This window comes from Oncorhynchus kisutch, linkage group LG23 (assembly GCF_002021735.2).
Source record: "Oncorhynchus kisutch isolate 150728-3 linkage group LG23, Okis_V2, whole genome shotgun sequence".
In the NCBI taxonomy this organism is placed as follows: domain Eukaryota; kingdom Metazoa; phylum Chordata; class Actinopteri; order Salmoniformes; family Salmonidae; genus Oncorhynchus; species Oncorhynchus kisutch.
This window is the reverse complement of record NC_034196.2, coordinates 42,182,393-42,201,464: the sequence shown is the minus strand read 5'-3', so window position 1 is coordinate 42,201,464 and position 19,072 is coordinate 42,182,393. Positions and strand designations below refer to the sequence as shown.

The 19,072-nt window shown below is 48.9% G+C and overlaps 1 protein-coding gene across 4 annotated transcripts in view; it reads left to right on the top strand.

The window, feature by feature from the left end:
- mapkap1 (MAPK associated protein 1) overlaps positions 1–19,072 on the top strand; it is a 142,963-nt gene that overhangs the window by 98,080 nt on the left and 25,811 nt on the right. For all 4 annotated transcript variants that reach the window (XM_031802452.1, XM_031802453.1, XM_031802454.1 and 1 more), the window contains one exon: positions 10,518–10,655. In XM_031802452.1, the coding sequence (XP_031658312.1) occupies positions 10,518–10,655 (138 nt within the window). The remainder of the gene's footprint in view (positions 1–10,517; positions 10,656–19,072) is intronic.

Below are 19,072 nucleotides of genomic sequence, written 5' to 3'. Positions count from 1 at the left end.
AGGATGGGACTGGATGGTGTTCAGAGATAGATGGGAGGGGTTGATGGGAACTGAAGGATGGGACTGGATGGTGTTCAGAGATAGATGGGAGGGGTTTGATGGGACTGGATGGTGTACAGAGATAGATGGGAGGGGTTTGATGGGACTTGAAGGATGGGATTGGATGGTGCTCAGAGATAGATGGGAGAGGTTGATGGGAACTGAAGGATGGGACTGGATGGTGTTCAGAGATAGATGGGAGGGGTTTGACGGGAACTGAAGGATGGGACTGGATGGTGTACAGAGATAGATGGGAAGGGTTTGATGGGACTGGATGGTGTACAGAGATAGATGGGAGGGGTTTGATGGGACTGGATGGTGTTCAGAGATAGATGGGAGGGGTTTGATGGGACTGGATGGTGTTCAGAGATAGATGGGAGGGGTTTAATGGGAACTGAAGGATGGGACTGGATGGTGTTCAGAGACAGATGGGAGGGGTTTGATGGGACTGGATGGTGTTCAGAGATAGATGGGAGGGGTTTGATGGGACTGGGTGGTGTTCAGAGATAGATGGGAGGGGTTTGATGGGAACTGAAGGATGGGACTGGATGGTGTTCAGAGACAGATGGGAGGGGTTTGATGGGACTGGGTGGTGTTCCGAGATAGATGGGAGGGGTTTGATGGGAACTGAAGGATGGGACTGGATGGTGTTCAGAGACAGATGGGAGGGGTTTGATGGGACTGGATGGTGTTCAGAGATAGATGGGAGGGTTTGATGGGACTGGGTGGTGTTCCGAGATAGATGGGAGGGGTTTGATGGGAACTGAAGGATGGGACTGGATGGTGTTCAGAGACAGATGGGAGGGGTTTGATGGGACTGGATGGTGTTCAGAGATAGATGGGAGGGGTTTGATGGGACTGGATGGTGTACAGAGATAGATGGGAGGGGTTTGATGGGACTTGAAGGATGGGATTGGATGGTGCTCAGAGATAGATGGGAGAGGTTGATGGGAACTGAAGGATGGGACTGGATGGTGTTCAGAGATAGATGGGAGGGGTTTGACGGGAACTGAAGGATGGGACTGGATGGTGTACAGAGATAGATGGGAAGGGTTTGATGGGACTGGATGGTGTACAGAGATAGATGGGAGGGGTTTGATGGGACTGGATGGTGTTCAGAGATAGATGGGAGGGGTTTGATGGGACTGGATGGTGTTCAGAGATAGATGGGAGGGGTTTAATGGGAACTGAAGGATGGGACTGGATGGTGTTCAGAGACAGATGGGAGGGGTTTGATGGGACTGGATGGTGTTCAGAGATAGATGGGAGGGGTTTGATGGGACTGGGTGGTGTTCAGAGATAGATGGGAGGGGTTTGATGGGAACTGAAGGATGGGACTGGATGGTGTTCAGAGACAGATGGGAGGGGTTTGATGGGACTGGGTGGTGTTCCGAGATAGATGGGAGGGGTTTGATGGGAACTGAAGGATGGGACTGGATGGTGTTCAGAGACAGATGGGAGGGGTTTGATGGGACTGGATGGTGTTCAGAGATAGATGGGAGGGTTTGATGGGACTGGGTGGTGTTCCGAGATAGATGGGAGGGGTTTGATGGGAACTGAAGGATGGGACTGGATGGTGTTCAGAGACAGATGGGAGGGGTTTGATGGGACTGGATGGTGTTCAGAGATAGATGGGAGGGGTTTGATGGGACTGGATGGTGTTCAGAGATAGATGGGAGGGGTTTGATGGGACTGGATGGTGTTCAGAGACAGATGGGAGGGGTTTGATGGGACTGGATGGTGTTCAGAGATAGATGGGAGGGGTTGATGGGACTGGGTGGTGTTCCGAGATAGATGGGAGGGGTTTGATGGGAACTGAAGGATGGGACTGGATGGTGTTCAGAGACAGATGGGAGGGGTTTGATGGGACTGGATGGTGTTCAGAGATAGATGGGAGGGTTTGATGGGACTGGGTGGTGTTCCGAGATAGATGGGAGGGGTTTGATGGGAACTGAAGGATGGGACTGGATGGTGTTCAGAGACAGATGGGAGGGGTTTGATGGGACTGGATGGTGTTCAGAGATAGATGGGAGGGTTTTATGGGACTGGGTGGTGTTCCGAGATAGATGGGAGGGGTTTGATGGGAACTGAAGGATGGGACTGGATGGTGTTCAGAGACAGATGGGAGGGGTTTGATGGGACTGGATGGTGTTCAGAGACAGATGGGAGGGGTTTGATGGGACTGGATGGTGTTCAGAGATAGATGGGAGGGTTTGATGGGAACTGAAGGATGGGACTAAAAACAAACAAAAGATAACTAATGTAAAATATACTGTGTCTGTAAAATGTATATAGTATGTAAAATCTGGAAGTAGAAGCCCAAGTGTTGTTCTCCATTAGGGTACTCCAATTAGGGGAGGGGTGGTAGGGTTAGGGGAGGGATGGTAGGGTTAGGGGAGGGATGGTAGGGTTAGGGGAGGGATGGTAGGGTTAGGGGAGGGATGGTAGGGTTAGGGGAGGGGTGGTAGGGTTAGGGGAGGATGGTAGGGTTAGGGGAGGGGTGGTAGGGTTAGGGGAGGGATGGTAGGGTTAGGGGAGGGGTGGTAGGGTTAGGGGAGGGATGGTAGGGTTAGGGGAGGGATGGTAGGGTTAGGGGAGGGATGGTAGGGTTAGGGGAGGGGTGGTAGGGTTAGGGGAGGGATGGTAGGGTTAGGGGAGGGGTGGTAGGGTTAGGGGAGGGGTGGTAGGGTTAGGGGAGGGATGGTAGGGTTAGGGGAGGGGTGGTAGGGTTAGGGGAGGGATGGTAGGGTTAGGGGAGGGATGGTAGGGTTAGGGGAGGGGTGGTAGGGTTAGGGGAGGGGTGGTAGGGTTAGGGGAGGGATGGTAGGGTTAGGGGAGGGGTGGTAGGGTTAGGGGAGGGATGGTAGGGTTAGGGGAGGGATGGTAGGGTTAGGGGAGGGGTGGTAGGGTTAGGGGAGGGGGAGGGGGAGGGATGGTAGGGTTAGGGGAGGGATGGTAGGGTTAGGGGAGGGATGGTAGGGTTAGGGGAGGGGTGGTAGGGTTAGGGGAGGGATGGTAGGGTTAGGGGAGGGATGGTAGGGTTAGGGGAGGGGTGGTAGGGTTAGGGGAGGGGTGGTAGGGTTAGGGGAGGGGTGGTAGGGTTAGGGGAGGGTGGTAGGGTTAGGGGAGGGATGGTAGGGTTAGGGGAGGGATGGTAGGGTTAGGGGAGGGGTGGTAGGGTTAGGGGAGGGGTGGTAGGGTTAGGGGAGGGGTGGTAGGGTTAGGGGAGGGGTGGTAGGGTTAGGGGAGGGGTGGTAGGGTTAGGGGAGGGGTGGTAGGGTTAGGGGAGGGATGGTAGGGTTAGGGGAGGGATGGTAGGGTTAGGGGAGGGATGGTAGGGTTAGGGGAGGGATGGTAGGGTTAGGGGAGGGGTGGTAGGGTTAGGGGAGGGATGGTAGGGTTAGGGGAGGGATGGTAGGGTTAGGGAGGGATGGTAGGGTTAGGGGAGGGGTGGTAGGGTTAGGGGAGGGATGGTAGGGTTAGGGGAACATAATAAAGACGGAAAATATATTTTAAAAATGGTTAAAAAAATACAAATCTAAATATATACAGTTGAAGTCTGAAGTTTACATACATTTAGGTTAGTGTCATTAAAACTCGTTTTTCAACCACTCCACAAACTTCTTGTTAACAAACTATAGTTTTTGCAAGTCAGTTAGGACATCTACTAAGTCATTTTTCCAACAATTGTTTACAGACAATTATTTCACTTATAATTCATTGTATCACAATTCCAGTGGGTCAGAAGTTTACATACATTTAGTTGACTGTGCCTTTAAACAGCTTGGAAAATTCCATAAAATGATGTCATGGCTTTAGAAGCTTCTGATAGGCTAATTGAAATCATTTGAGTCAATTGGAGGTGTTCCTTCGAACTCAGTGCCTCTTTGCTTGACATCATGGGAAAATCAAAAGAAATCAGCCAAGACCTCAGAAAAAAATTGTGGACCTCCACAAGTCTGGTTCATCCTTGGGAGCAATTTCCAAATGCCTGAAGGTACCACATTCACCTGTACAAACAATAGTACGCAAGTATAAACACCATGGGACCACGCAGCCGTCATACCGCTCAGGAAGGAGATGCGTTCTGTCTCCTAGAGATGAACGTACTTGGGTGTGAGAAGTGCAAGTCAATCCCAGAACAACAGCAAAGGACCTTTTGAAGATGCTGAAGGAAACTGGTACAAAAGTATCTATATCCACAGTAAAACGAGCCCTATATCAACATAACCTGAAAGGCCACTCAGCAAGGAAGAAGTCACTGCTCCAAAACCTCCAGACTGCGGTTTGCAACTGCATATGGGAACAAAGGTGCTACTTTTTCGAGAAATGTCCTCTGGTCTGATGAAACAAAAATAGAACTTTTTGGCCATAATGACCATCGTTATGTTTGGAGGAAAAAGGGGGAGAGTTGCAAGCCGAAGAACACCATCCCAACCGTGAAGCACGGGGGTGGCAGCATCATGTTGTGGGGGTGCTTTGCTACAGGAGGGACTGGTGCACTTCACAAAATAGATGGCCCCATGAGGATGGAAAGGTAAGTGGATATATTGAAGCATCATCTCAAGACATCAGTCAGGAAGTTAAAGCTTGGTCGCAAATGGGTCTCCCAAATGGACGATGACCCCCAAGCATACAAAATGGCTTAAGGACAACAAAGTCAAGGTATTGGAGTGGCCATCACAAAGCCCTGACCTCAATCCCATAGAAAATGTGTGGGCAGAACTGAAAAGCATGAGGAGGCCTACAAACCTGACTCAGTTACACCAGCTATGTCAGGAGGAATGGGCCAACATTCACCCAACTTATTGTGGGAAGCTTGTGGAAGGCTACCCGAAACGTTTGACCCAAGTTAAACAATTTTAAAGGTAATGCTACCAAATACTAATTGATTGTATGTTAACTTCTGACCCACTGGGAATGTGATGAAAGAAATAAAAGCTGAAATAAATCATTCTCTCCACTATTATTCTGACATTTCACATTCTTAAAATAAAGTGGTTGATCCTAACTGACCTAAGACAGGGAATTTTTAATAGGATTTAATGTCAGGAACTGTGAAAAAACTGAGTTTAAATGTATTTGACTAAAGTGTATGTAAACTTCCAACTTCAACTGTATATACATATGGGGCGGCAGGGTAGCCTAGTGGTTAGAGCGTTGGACTAGTAACCGAAAGGTTGCAAGTTCAAAACCCCGAGCAAGGTACAAATCTGTCGTTCTGCCCCTGAACAGGCAGTTATTAACCTACTGTTCATTGAAAATAAGAATTTGTTCTTAACTGACTTGCCTAGTTAAATAAAGGTAAAATAAAATAAATAAATATATGGGGGATTGGAAATGATCCAAACAATTACATTGATAGAAGCCATTATCTATCTGCAGTATTAAAGCTGAACCCCCCCAACAAGAGAAAAATAATCAGGAGAGACATTTAGGGTGGAAAGTGGATGGTCAGTGTCCTGTGTTGCTAGCTAGTGATACAAACTGATGTTACTTAATGTCAACACCGGGAGGGAAAGTCCAGATCCCATAGCTCTAGGATTTATGTGGATTGAGCCAGAGGTATTAGTACCAGACAGTGTGCACAAGTCTGCAAAAATCTCTGTCTGTGTGTGCTTGTATCTGGACACTGTCAAATGTGGGAGGGGCTGCGGCATGCCAAATCAAATGTTATTGGTCACATACACATGGTTAGCAGATGTTATTGCGAGTGAAGTGAAATGCTTATGCTTCTAGATCCCAACAGTGCAGTAATATATCTAACAGGTAATATTTAACAAATTCCATAACAAAACCTAATATTTAACAAATTCCACAACAAAACCTAATACACACAATCTAGTGAAGGAATGGGATAAGAATATATAAGTATAAAATATATGGATGAGCAGTGACAGAGAGGCTAAGATGTAATAGATAGTAAAGAACAAATAGTGAAGGATACAGTATACAGTACATATATATGAGATGAGTAATGCAAGATATGTAAACATTATTAAAGTGGCAAGTGATCCATGTATTAAAGTGGCCAATGATATCAAGTCTGTAGGTAGGCAGCCGCCTCTCTGTGCTAGTGATGGCTGTTTTAACAATCTGATGGCCTTGAGACACTGGTTCTATCATCTGCTTTTCCCCCAAAAGACAACCTCCGTAACAGAATACTCTGCCCTGCGTCACTGCTGGGGTCCACCTCCACCCAGAGAGCCCAGCTCTGGGCTTCTTCCTAATTGATGCAAATGAGAAAAGATGGTGGCGGCATCCATGCAATGCTGCTGGTTTAATAAAGCTTGTTAACCGCGGTGAGGGAAATGAATGGGCCGAATTACCGGGGCGGTTATTGGAAAAGTGTCGTCTCTCGTTACAGTTTGGAACAACTCACTCACAGATGGTCGGCGGTCCTCTCTTCTCCCCCTATAAGAGAATGGGCTGATGGCCCTGGAAGGCAGTTATAGAGGAGATCGGGAGGGGGGTGGACGGTCATGTAAGACAGGGGGGTCTGGGGGTGCCAGCCCCCCATCTTAATTTTTCTAATAACCCTCAATGGTGATGCTCAATCTGCCCCCTTCACATAGCATTAGGCGAGGCCTCTGTCACGGAATTGGATTAGGGCTTGTTATAGCAACCAATTCCATGTGGCCAAGGAAAAATAGGGTGGCAATTTAATAACCATTATCATCAATACAAGTGACTGAGTCCATATTACATCAGTGGCTGTGATGTATAGAGTGGAAGTGAGAATAGGGTCTGCCGGGATCCTTCTGATTCCCCTTTAGTGGTGATCTGTAATTGTCAATCCTGTAGAGCAGAAAAAAAGAAAAATAAATCTTTAATCAGATATTTTATCCGGGTAATTAATGTGATTTGCCTAAGATGTATACACTTAGGATGACACACTATTTACCAACGTGGAACTTGCACATGAACATAAAACATTTTTTTTTTGGGGGGGGGGGGTGTGCCATGTACACCGAAACGCAACACTTTTTGAATTTGAATCCGTCAAAATGACTAATTTTGGCATTTTTAATTGAGGCAATGAAAGAGGCACTAGTGGCCTCGAATGCCTTACCTCTAAAATACACATTTTTACAGAAAACTCAACCTTATAGAGAAGAATAAGGGGTGAAGGGAAGCGACCTCTATTTTCAATGTTGACAGACAAAAAACAGACTTCCTCCATCAAAGCAGTCCCATGTTGTTCCCAGTACTCCATGTTGTCTCCCAGTACTCCATGTTGTCTCCCAGTACTCCATGTTGTCTCCCAGTACTCCATGTTGTCTCCCAGTACTCCATGTTGTCTCCCAGTACTCCATGTTGTCTCCCAGTACTCCATGTTGTCTTCGTGTTGTCTCCCAGTACTCCGTGTTGTCTCCCAGTACTCCGTGTTGTCTCCCAGTACTCCGTGTTTTCTCCCAGTACTCCATGTTGTCTCCCAGTACTCCATGTTGTCTCCCAGTACTCCGTGTTGTCTCCCAGTACTCCGTGTTGTTGTCTCCCAGTACTCCATGTTGTCTCCCAGTACTCCATGTTGTCTCCGTGTTGTCTCCCAGTACTCCATGTTGTCTCCCAGGTACTCCATGTTGTCTCCGTGTTTTCTCCCAGTAGTCCGTTTGGCTGCGTCCCAAAATGGCACCCCTATTCACTAATAGTGCACTACTTTTGACCGTAGGGCTCTGGCCAAAAGTAGTGCACTAAATGCGGAATAGGAAGCCATTTGAGACGCGTTACAGGATCTTTCTATTTCCTGTGGAATGTTGACCATCGTTTGATTGACAGCCGGAATCATCTTTCTGCCCTTTTGCCTGCACTCCCTCACATTAACCGCTCTGATTGACAGCCGGGTTCCAGGGTTCTTTCTGGATATTAATGGGTGTGGCATGGGCGTGACAATGGGTGCTAGATTTCAGATCATTTTTGTAGCCCCTCCCCCATCTTGGCAGTGTATATATTTAAGGACATTTCCTGCAATTTTACATATTCTGCCATGGCTAATGCTGTGGTTTGTTTTGCTCAAACATAATAATAATCAGTACTGATAAACTCATTGTTTTGGGAATTTTCAGTTCTCCCTGACCAACTAGCTTTTATTTTTGGTGATTTTTGGTGATTGTTAAAATATATAGATCTATTATTTTTTCTACATTGTTTATCTTGTTTAGTCGTTTCTGTTTAACACTGAAAGCGTTTTCTTCCAATGTATTTTCAGTGTGGCCTGCCCAAGGATTTCAACGCTGGACAAATCCATGGGTTCATCTCTCCGCCCCCTTTTGCCTCACATTAACCGCTCTGATTGACAGCTGACACATCTGTCATAGATCATAGGCCCCACTCTCTTTCTCTCTCTGTGTGTGTGTGTGCCTGTGTGTGTGTGTGTGTGTGCCTGTGTGTGTGTGTGTGTGTGTGTCTGTGTCTGTGTGTGTGTGTTCCTGTGTGTGTGCCTGTGTGTGTGTGTGTGCCTGTGTGTGCCTGTGTGTGTGTGTGTGTGTGTGCCTGTGTGTGTGTGTGTGTGCCTGTGTGTGTGTGTGTCTGTGTGTCTGTGTGTGTGTGTCTGTGTGTCTGTGTGTGTGTGTTCCTGTGTCTGTGTGTGTGTGTCTGTGTGTGTGTGTTCCTGTGTGTGTGTGTTCCTGTGTGTGTGTGTTCCTGTGTGTGTGTGTGCCTGTGTGTGCCTGTGTGTGTGTGTGTGTCTAGCCTATTCTCCATTACCTTTTATAGAGAGCATCAAAATGCAGTTCTCATCCAACCCACTGGCTTGCCTGATAACCAAATGAAAACATGAACAAAACAGGAGAGAAACACACAAAGTATACCAAACCTGTCTCCATTGAGGCATTGCAAGAGCCCGAGATGTCCCCATTCTGTCGAGTCCATCCCGCTCAGGGAATTTAAGGTGCTATTTTATGGCCATGTACCAGCACAACAGTTAAAATAAACAGTAATTCAATAGATTAGCGTTTTAAAATACATTTCCTAAAAGCCTAATGACAAATATCAACACTAAATGTCCTCACTTTTAATGACGTTGTTGCTTTGGTTACCAAGTTGTTTATCAAGAGGCGTTTATGAAGGGGGCGTTTATTGAAGGGGCGTTTATGAAGGGGCGTTTATGAAGGGGCGTTTATGAAGGGGCGTTTATGAAGGGGCGTTTATGAAGGGGCGTTATGAAGGAGCGTTTATGAAGGGTTATGAAGGGGCGTTTATGAAGGGGCGTTTATGAAGGGGCGTTATGAAGGGGCGTTATGAAGGGGCGTTTATGAAGGGGCGTTTATGAAGGGGCGTTTATGAAGGGGCGTTTATGAAGGGGCGTTTATGAAGGGGCGTTTATGAAGGGGCGTTTATGAAGGGGCGTTTATGAAGGGGCGTTTATGAAGGGGCGTTTATGAAGGGGCGTTTATGAAGGGCGTTTATGAAGGGGCGTTTATGAAGGGGCGTTTATGAAGGGGCGTTTATGAAGGAGCGTTTATGAAGGGGCGTTTATGAAGGAGCGTTTATGAAGGAGCGTTTATGAAGGGGCGTTTATGAAGGGGCGTTTATGAAGGGGCGTTTATGAAGGGGCGTTTATGAAGGGGCGTTTATGAAGGGGCGTTTATGAAGGGGCGTTTATGAAGGGGGCGTTTATGAAGGGGCGTTTATGAAGGAGCGTTGAGTCTGGAAAAAGGGCGTTAATGGCAGAAAACATCAAGCTTTTTTTTTAGCTTTTTACATTTTTTGCTTAAATAAATCTTTTTTCCTTTTCAATGATGATCAAATGTGCATCTCCACATCTTTTCAAACGGTATTTAGAAAGAACTTACTGACTGAGCAGATCCCTTAAAACAAAAACAAACAAAGGCTAAAATGACGCTGCAGGCTTTTATTTTGTGTTTTGTCGGAGTACGACAGTTGAATTAAGCTGACGAAGTTATCCTATACGTCATATTCTTCAACAGTCAATGGGTTTATCATTCATTTAAAAGTCCCAAAAAAGGACTTGAACCGTTAATTTCAAACCTGCTTTCTCGCAATGTGTGATGAATACCATTTGTCCCGTAAACCTGGTTAACGATTTTGATTGAATAGGAGCCACTATAGATCTCCCTCCTGGGGAATCTGTCTGTACTTAATCTACTGTGTCAGACCTCTAGGTCTATGGACATCTCAGGCATCCATTTTACTGTGTGTGTGGGTATATTTGTGTGGGTATTTGTGTGCACAGCCAGCAGCAGCAGGGGCCAGGCGACAGTGATGACAGATTAGCACTGTGAATGGCCATTAACGCCACACAGCACCATCATTTTCACACAAAAAAACTGATTACGCCAACGCTTTACGCAGTGACAATCCACGAGAGATGCTGTTGTGTCCCACCACAAAATGGAGGATGGAGAGAACATTCGGTGTGGAGTAGATGATTTGACCTCTGCCATCTCTCTCTCTCTATTCCCCCCCCCCCCCCTCCACTCTTTCCCCTCCTTTCTCACTCCCTGTCCCTCATGCAGGCATCTCGGGGGAGAAGGTGGAGATCGACCCCGTCACCAACCAGAAGACCAGCACCAAGTTCTGGATCCGACAGAAACCTATCTCCATCGATTCAGACCACCTCTGTGCCTGTGACCTTGTGGAGGAGAGGAGCCCCAGTGAGTACCACTGTTGTGTGTGTGTGTGTGTGTGTGTGTGTGTGTGTGTGTGTGTGTGTGTGTGTGTGTGTGTGTGTGTGTGTGTGTGTGTGTGTATGTGTGTGTGGTAACACACAAGGTCACTGACTGGTAAACATACATCACCCTCATACTGAAAGCACTCATCTTTCTCGGGATCATATTCGTTAAGTCATCTTTGACTGTATATTCCTCTGGTTTGACTCAGCAGTGCTGAGACCTTCCGTAAGTGACTGTAAAACACCAGACGATTCAGCTGAAACTGCATGTACTAGCAGTCAGTGAAAATAGCCTATATTACAAGTCAATAGGGGGGTACTGGATTCAGGGATCTCTCTTCAGATTGTACTTTGCGACTAAGCAGATGTCTTATTTGAACTGACATCAAATACAGATTGTAATCGTTGAAGCTGCCTAGCATTTCTACAACGGTCCCCCCCCCCCTCACACACGTCCACCAGGCTGAAAGAACCTAGGTGTGTGTGTTAGCGTATCTTTGTTAACCCACCATCATCTTCTGCCATCTGTAATAAAGTCCTGTAGTCGAAGACCTCCTCTCTTTTCTCCCCGAGCCTCCGCCGCCCTAGCTTCAATCACCGTCCGCTGTACCCAGTCTCTATCTCTTTTCTTTACCAACACCCAGTCTCTATCTCTTTTCTTTACCAACACCCAGTCTCTATCTCTTTTCTTTACCAACACCCAGTCTCTATCTCTCCCCCCTCTTCACACTGCTTTACCAACACCCAGTCTCTATCTCTCCCCCCTCTGTTCACACTGCTTTACCAACACCCAGTCTCTATCTCTCCCCCCTCTGTTCACACTGCTTTACCAACACCCAGTCTCTATCTCTCCCCCCTCTTCACACTGCTTTACCAACACCCAGTCTCTATCTCTCCCCCCTCTTCACACTGCTTTACCAACACCCAGTCTCTATCTCTCCCCCCTCTTCACACTGCTTTACCAACACCCAGTCTCTATCTCTCCCCCCTCTGTTCACACTGCTTTACCAACACCCAGTCTCTATCTCTCCCCCCTCTTCACACTGCTTTACCAACACCCAGTCTCTATCTCTCCCCCCTCTGTTCACACTGCTTTACCAACACCCAGTCTCTATCTCTCCTCTGTTCACACTGCTTTACCAACACCCAGTCTCTATCTCTCCCCCCTCTGTTCACACTGCTTTACCAACACCCAGTCTCTATCTCTCCCCCCTCTGTTCACACTGCTTTACCAACACCCAGTCTCTATCTCTTTTCTTTACCAACACCCAGTCTCTATCTCTCCCCCCTCTGTTCACACTGCTTTACCAACACCCAGTCTCTATCTCTCCTCCCTCTTCACACTACTTTACCCAACACCCAGTCTCTATCTCTCCCCCCTCTTCACACTGCTTTACCAACACCCAGTCTCTATCTCTCCACCCTCTGTTCACACTGCTTTACCAACACCCAGTCTCTATCTCTCCTCCCCCTCTTCACACTGCTTTACCAACACCCAGTCTCTATCTCTCCCCCCTCTGTTCACACTGCTTTACCAACACCCAGTCTCTATCTCTCCCCCTTCTGTTCACACTGCTTTACCAACACCCAGTCTCTATCTCTCCCCCCTCTGTTCACACTGCTTTACCAACACCCAGTCTCTATCTCTCCTCCCTCTGTTCACACTGCTTTACCAACACCCAGTCTCTATCTCTCCCCCCTCTATTCACACTGCTTTACCACACCCAGTCTCTATCTCTCCCCCCTCTATTCACACTGCTTTACCAACACCCAGTCTCTATCTCTCCCCCCTCTATTCACACTGCTTTACCAACACCCAGTCTCTATCTCTCCCCCCTCTTCACACTGCTTTACCAACACCCAGTATCTATCTCTCCCCCCTCTTCACACTGCTTTACCAACACCCAGTCTCTATCTCTCCCCCCTCTGTTCACACTGCTTTACCAACACCCAGTCTCTATCTCTCCCCCCTCTGTTCACACTGCTTTACCAACACCCAGTCTCTATCTCTCCCCCCTCTGTTCACACTGCTTTACCAACACCCAGTCTCTATCTCTCCCCCCTCTTCACACTGCTTACCAACACCCAGTCTCTATCTCTCCCCCCCTCTTCACACTGCTTTACCAACACCCAGTCTCTATCTCTCCCCCCTCTTCACACTGCTTTACCAACACCCAGTCTCTATCTCTCCCCCCTCTGTTCACACTGCTTTACCAACACCCAGTCTCTATCTCTCCTCTGTTCACACTGCTTTACCAACACCCAGTCTCTATCTCTCCCCCCTCTGTTCACACTGCTTTACCAACACCCAGTCTCTATCTCTCCCCCCCTCTGTTCACACTGCTTTACCAACACCCAGTCTCTATCTCTCCCCCCTCTTCACACTGCTTTACCAACACCCAGTCTCTATCTCTCCCCCTCTGTTCACACTGCTTTACCAACACCCAGTCTCTATCTCTCCTCTGTTCACACTGCTTTACCAACACCCAGTCTCTATCTCTCCCCCCTCTTCACACTGCTTTACCAACACGCAGTCTCTATCTCTCCCCCCTCTGTTCACACTGCTTTACCAACACCCAGTCTCTATCTCTCCTCTGTTCACACTGCTTTACCAACACCCAGTCTCTATCTCTCCCCCCTCTGTTCACACTGCTTTACCAACACCCAGTCTCTATCTCTCCCCCCTCTTCACACTGCTTTACCAACACCCAGTCTCTATCTCTCCCCCCTCTGTTCACACTGCTTTACCAACACCCAGTCTCTATCTCTCCTCTGTTCACACTGCTTTACCAACACCCAGTCTCTATCTCTCCCCCCTCTTCACACTGCTTTACCAACACCCAGTCTCTATCTCTCCCCCCTCTTCACACTGCTTTACCAACACCCAGTCTCTATCTCTCCCCCCTCTTCACACTGCTTTACCAACACCCAGTCTCTATCTCTCCCCCCTCTTCACACTGCTTTACCAACACCCAGTCTCTATCTCTCCCCCCTCTGTTCACACTGCTTTACCAACACCCAGTCTCTATCTCTCCCCCCTCTTCACACTGCTTTACCAACACCCAGTCTCTATCTCTCCCCCCTCTGTTCACACTGCTTTACCAACACCCAGTCTCTATCTCTCCCCCCCTCTGTTCACACTGCTTTACCAACACCCAGTCTCTCTCTCCCCCCTCTTCACACTGCTTTACCAACACCCAGTCTCTATCTCTCCTCTGTTCACACTGCTTTACCAACACCCAGTCTCTATCTCTTTTCTTTACCAACACCCAGTCTCTATCTCTCCCCCCTCTGTTCACACTGCTTTACCAACACCCAGTCTCTATCTCTCCTCCCTCTTCACACTACTTTACCAACACCCAGTCTCTATCTCTCCCCCCTCTTCACACTGCTTTACCAACACCCAGTCTCTATCTCTCCACCCTCTGTTCACACTGCTTTACCAACACCCAGTCTCTATCTCTCCTCCCCCTCTTCACACTGCTTTACCAACACCCAGTCTCTATCTCTCCCCCCTCTGTTCACACTGCTTTACCAACACCCAGTCTCTATCTCTCCCCCTTCTGTTCACACTGCTTTACCAACACCCAGTCTCTATCTCTCCCCCCTCTGTTCACACTGCTTTACCAACACCCAGTCTCTATCTCTCCTCCCTCTGTTCACACTGCTTTACCAACACCCAGTCTCTATCTCTCCCCCCTCTATTCACACTGCTTTACCAACACCCAGTCTCTATCTCTCCCCCCTCTATTCACACTGCTTTACCAACACCCAGTCTCTATCTCTCCCCCCTCTATTCACACTGCTTTACCAACACCCAGTCTCTATCTCTCCCCCCTCTTCACACTGCTTTACCAACACCCAGTCTCTATCTCTCCCCCCTCTTCACACTGCTTTACCAACACCCAGTCTCTATCTCTCCCCCCTCTGTTCACACTGCTTTACCAACACCCAGTCTCTATCTCTCCCCCCCTCTGTTCACACTGCTTTACCAACACCCAGTCTCTATCTCTCCCCCCTCTTACACTGCTTTACCAACACCCAGTCTCTATCTCTCCCCCCTCTTCACACTGCTTTACCAACACCCAGTCTCTATCTCTCCCCCCTCTTCACCACTGCTTACCAACACCCAGTCTCTATCTCTCCCCCCCTCTTCACACTGCTTTACCAACACCCAGTCTCTATCTCTCCCCCCTCTGTTCACACTGCTTTACCACACCCAGTCTCTATCTCTCCCCCCTCTGTTCACACTGCTTTACCAACACCCAGTCTCTATCCTCTCCCCCCTCTTCACACTGCTTTACCAACACCCAGTCTCTATCTCTCCCCCCTCTGTTCACACTGCTTTACCAACACCCAGTCTCTATCTCTCCTCTGTTCACACTGCTTTACCAACACCCAGTCTCTATCTCTCCCCCCTCTGTTCACACTGCTTTACCAACACCCCGTCTCTATCTCTCCCCCCTCTGTTCACACTGCTTTACCAACACCCAGTCTCTATCTCTCCCCCCTCTTCACACTGCTTTACCAACACCCAGTCTCTATCTCTCCCCCCTCTGTTCACACTGCTTTACCAACACCCAGTCTCTATCTCTCCCCCTCTCTATTCACACTGCTTTACCAACACCCAGTCTCTATCTCTCCCCCTCTGTTCACACTGCTTTACCAACACCCAGTCTCTATCTCTCCCCCCTCTTCACACTGCTTTACCAACACCCAGTCTCTATCTCTCCCCCCTCTGTTCACACTGCTTTACCAACACCCAGTCTCTATCTCTCCTCTGTTCACACTGCTTTACCAACACCCAGTCTCTATCTCTTTTCTTTACCAACACCCAGTCTCTATCTCTCCCCCCTCTGTTCACACTGCTTTACCAACACCCAGTCTCTATCTCTCCCCCCTCTTCACACTGCTTTACCAACACCCAGTCTCTATCTCTCCCCCCTCTGTTCACACTGCTTTACCAACACCCAGTCTCTATCTCTCCTCTGTTCACACTGCTTTACCAACACCCAGTCTCTATCTCTTTTCTTTACCAACACCCAGTCTCTATCTCTCCCCCCTCTGTTCACACTGCTTTACCAACACCCAGTCTCTATCTCTCCCCCCTCTTCACACTGCTTTACCAACACCCAGTCTCTATCTCTCCCCCCTCTGTTCACACTGCTTTACCAACACCCAGTCTCTATCTCTCCTCTGTTCACACTGCTTTACCAACACCCAGTCTCTATCTCTTTTCTTTACCAACACCCAGTCTCTATCTCTCCCCCCTCTGTTCACACTGCTTTACCAACACCCAGTCTCTATCTCTCCCCCCTCTTCACACTGCTTTACCAACACCCAGTCTCTATCTCTCCTCCCTCTTCACACTACTTTACCAACACCCAGTCTCTATCTCTCCCCCCTCTTCACGCTGCTTTACCAACACCCAGTCTCTATCTCTCCCCCCTCTGTTCACACTGCTTTACCAACACCCAGTCTCTATCTCTCCCCCCTCTATTCACACTGCTTTACCAACACCCAGTCTCTATCTCTCCTCCCTCTGTTCACACTGCTTTACCAACACCCAGTCTCTATCTCTCCTCTGTTCACACTGCTTTACCAACACCCAGTCTCTATCTCTCCCCCCTCTGTTCACACTGCTTTACCAACACCCAGTCTCTATCTCTCCTCCCTCTGTTCACACTGCTTTACCAACACCCAGTCTCTATCTCTCCCCCCTCTGTTCACACTGCTTTACCAACACCCAGTCTCTACCTCTCCTCCCTCTTCACACTGCTTTACCAACACCCAGTCTCTATCTCTCCCCCCTCTTCACACTGCTTTACCAACACCCAGTCTCTATCTCTCCTCTGTTCACACTGCTTTACCAACACCCAGTCTCTATCTCTCCCCCCTCTGTTCACACTGCTTTACCAACACCCAGTCTCTATCTCTCCCCCCTCTATTCACACTGCTTTACCAACACCCAGTCTCTATCTCTCCCCCCTCTTCACACTGCTTTACCAACACCCAGTCTCTATCTCCGCCCAGCACCGATCATTATCTACAGATGTATCTATGTATGTAACAGACATTGGAAGCCAAGGGGGTGGGGAGGAGGGTGCCTTGGAAAACAAGTGTTTGACTGAATGAGGTATCTGGATTCCCAGGAATTGGAGACGAAGACGAGAAGAGTGTGTCGTCTGTATTATGGTGTGTCGTCTCTCTGTATTATGGTGTGTCGTCGTCTCTCTGTATTGTGGTGTGTCGTCTCTCTGTATTATGGTGTGTCGCCTCTGTATTATGGTGTGTCGTCTCTGTATTATGGTGTGTCGTCTCTGTATTATGGTGTGTCGTCTCTGTATTGCGGTGCGTCGTCTCTGTATTACGGTGTGTCGTCTCTCTGTATTACGGCGTGTCGTCTCTCTGTATTACGGTGTGTCGTCTCTCTGTATTATGGTGCATCGTCTCTGTATTACGGTGTGTCGTCTCTCTGTGTTACGGCGTGTCGTCTCTCTATATTAAGGTGCATCGTCTCTCTGTATTGTGGTGTGTCGTCTCTGTATTATGGTGTGTCGTCTCTGTATTATGGTGCGTCGTCTCTCTGTATTATGGTGTGTCGTCTCTGTATTATGGTGTGTCGTCTCTGTATTATGGTGTGTCGTCTCTCTGTATTATGGTGTGTCGTCTCTGTATTACGGTGTGTCGTCTCTCTGTATTGTGGTGTGTCGTCTCTCTGTATTATGGTGTGTCGTCTCTCTGTATTATGGTGTGTCGTCTCTGTATTATGGTGTGTCGTCTCTGTATTGTGGTGTGTCGTCTCTCTGTATTATGGTGTGTCGTCTCTCTGTATTATGGTGTGTCGTCTCTGTATTACGGTGTGTCGTCTCTCTGTATTGTGGTGTGTCGTCTCTCTGTATTATGGTGCGTCGTCTCTCTGTATTATGGTGTGTCGTCTCTGTATTATGGTGTGTCGTCTCTCTGTATTATGGTGTGTCGTCTCTCTGTATTATGGTGTGTCGTCTCTCTGTATTATGGTGTGTCGTCTCTCTGTATTGTGGTGTGTCGTCTCTCTGTATTATGGTGTGTCGTCTCTCTGTATTATGGTGCATCGTCTCTCTGTATTGTACAGACAAAATGAGAAAATAAAATCCAGAAAATCACATTGTAGGATTTTTTATGAATTTATTTGATAAAAAAAAAAAAATCTCATTTTGTCTGCCATAGTTGAAGTGTACCTATGATGAAAATTACAGGCCTCATCTTTTTAAGTGGGAGAACTTGCACAATTGGTGGCTGACTAAATACTTGTTTTCCCCCACTGTATATCATGCAACTCATTCCACTACCTATTCCACCATTTTCCTCACACAGCATCCATCTCTCCCCTAAGGACCTAATACTGTACCCCCCAACCCTCCCCCCCCCACGTCCCCTGCTTACCTCTTCTCTTCTCCCACCCGTGTCCATCAATATTGGCCCCGGCTAACCCACATCTCCCCCGGCTAACCCACATCCCCCCTCGGCTAACCCACATCTCCCCCGGCTAACCCACACCCCCCCTCGGCTAACCCACCCCCCCCCCCTCGGCTAACCCACATCTCCCCCGGCTAACCCACATCTCCCCCGGCTAACCCACATCTCCCCTCGGCTAACCCACATCTCCCCCGGCTAACCCACATCTCCCCCGGCTATCCCACATCTCCCCCGGCTAACCCACATCTCCCCCGGCTAACCCACATCTCCCCCGGCTAACCCACACACACCCCCCCCGGCTAACCCACATATCCCCCGGCTAACCCACATCTCCCCCGGCTAACCCACATCTCCCCCGGCTAACCCACATCTCCCCCGGCTAACCCACACCCCCCCTCGGCTAACCCACATCTCCCCCGGCTAACCCACACCCCCCCTCGGCTAACCCACATCTCCCCCGGCTAACCCACATCTCCCCCGGCTAACCCACATCTCCCCTCGGCTAACCCACATCTCCCCCGGCTAACCCACATCTCCCCCGGCTATCCCACATCTCCCCCGGCTAACCCACATCTCCCCCGGCTAACCCACATCTCCCCCGGCTAACCCACACACACCCCCCCCGGCTAACCCACATATCCCCCGGCTAACCCACATCTCCCCCGGCTAACCCACATCTCCCCCGGCTAACCCACATCTCCCCCGGCTAACCCACATCTCCCCCGGCTAACCCCCCCCTCCCCCCGGCTAACCCACATCTCCCCCGGCTAACCCACATCTCCCCCGGCTAACCCACATCTCCCCCGGCTAACCCACATCTCCCCCGGCTAACCCACATCTCCCCCGGCTAACCCCCCCCCCCCCCCCGGCTAACCCACACCCCCCCTCGGCTAACCCACACCCCCCCTCGGCTAACCCACACCCCCCCTCGGCTAACCCACA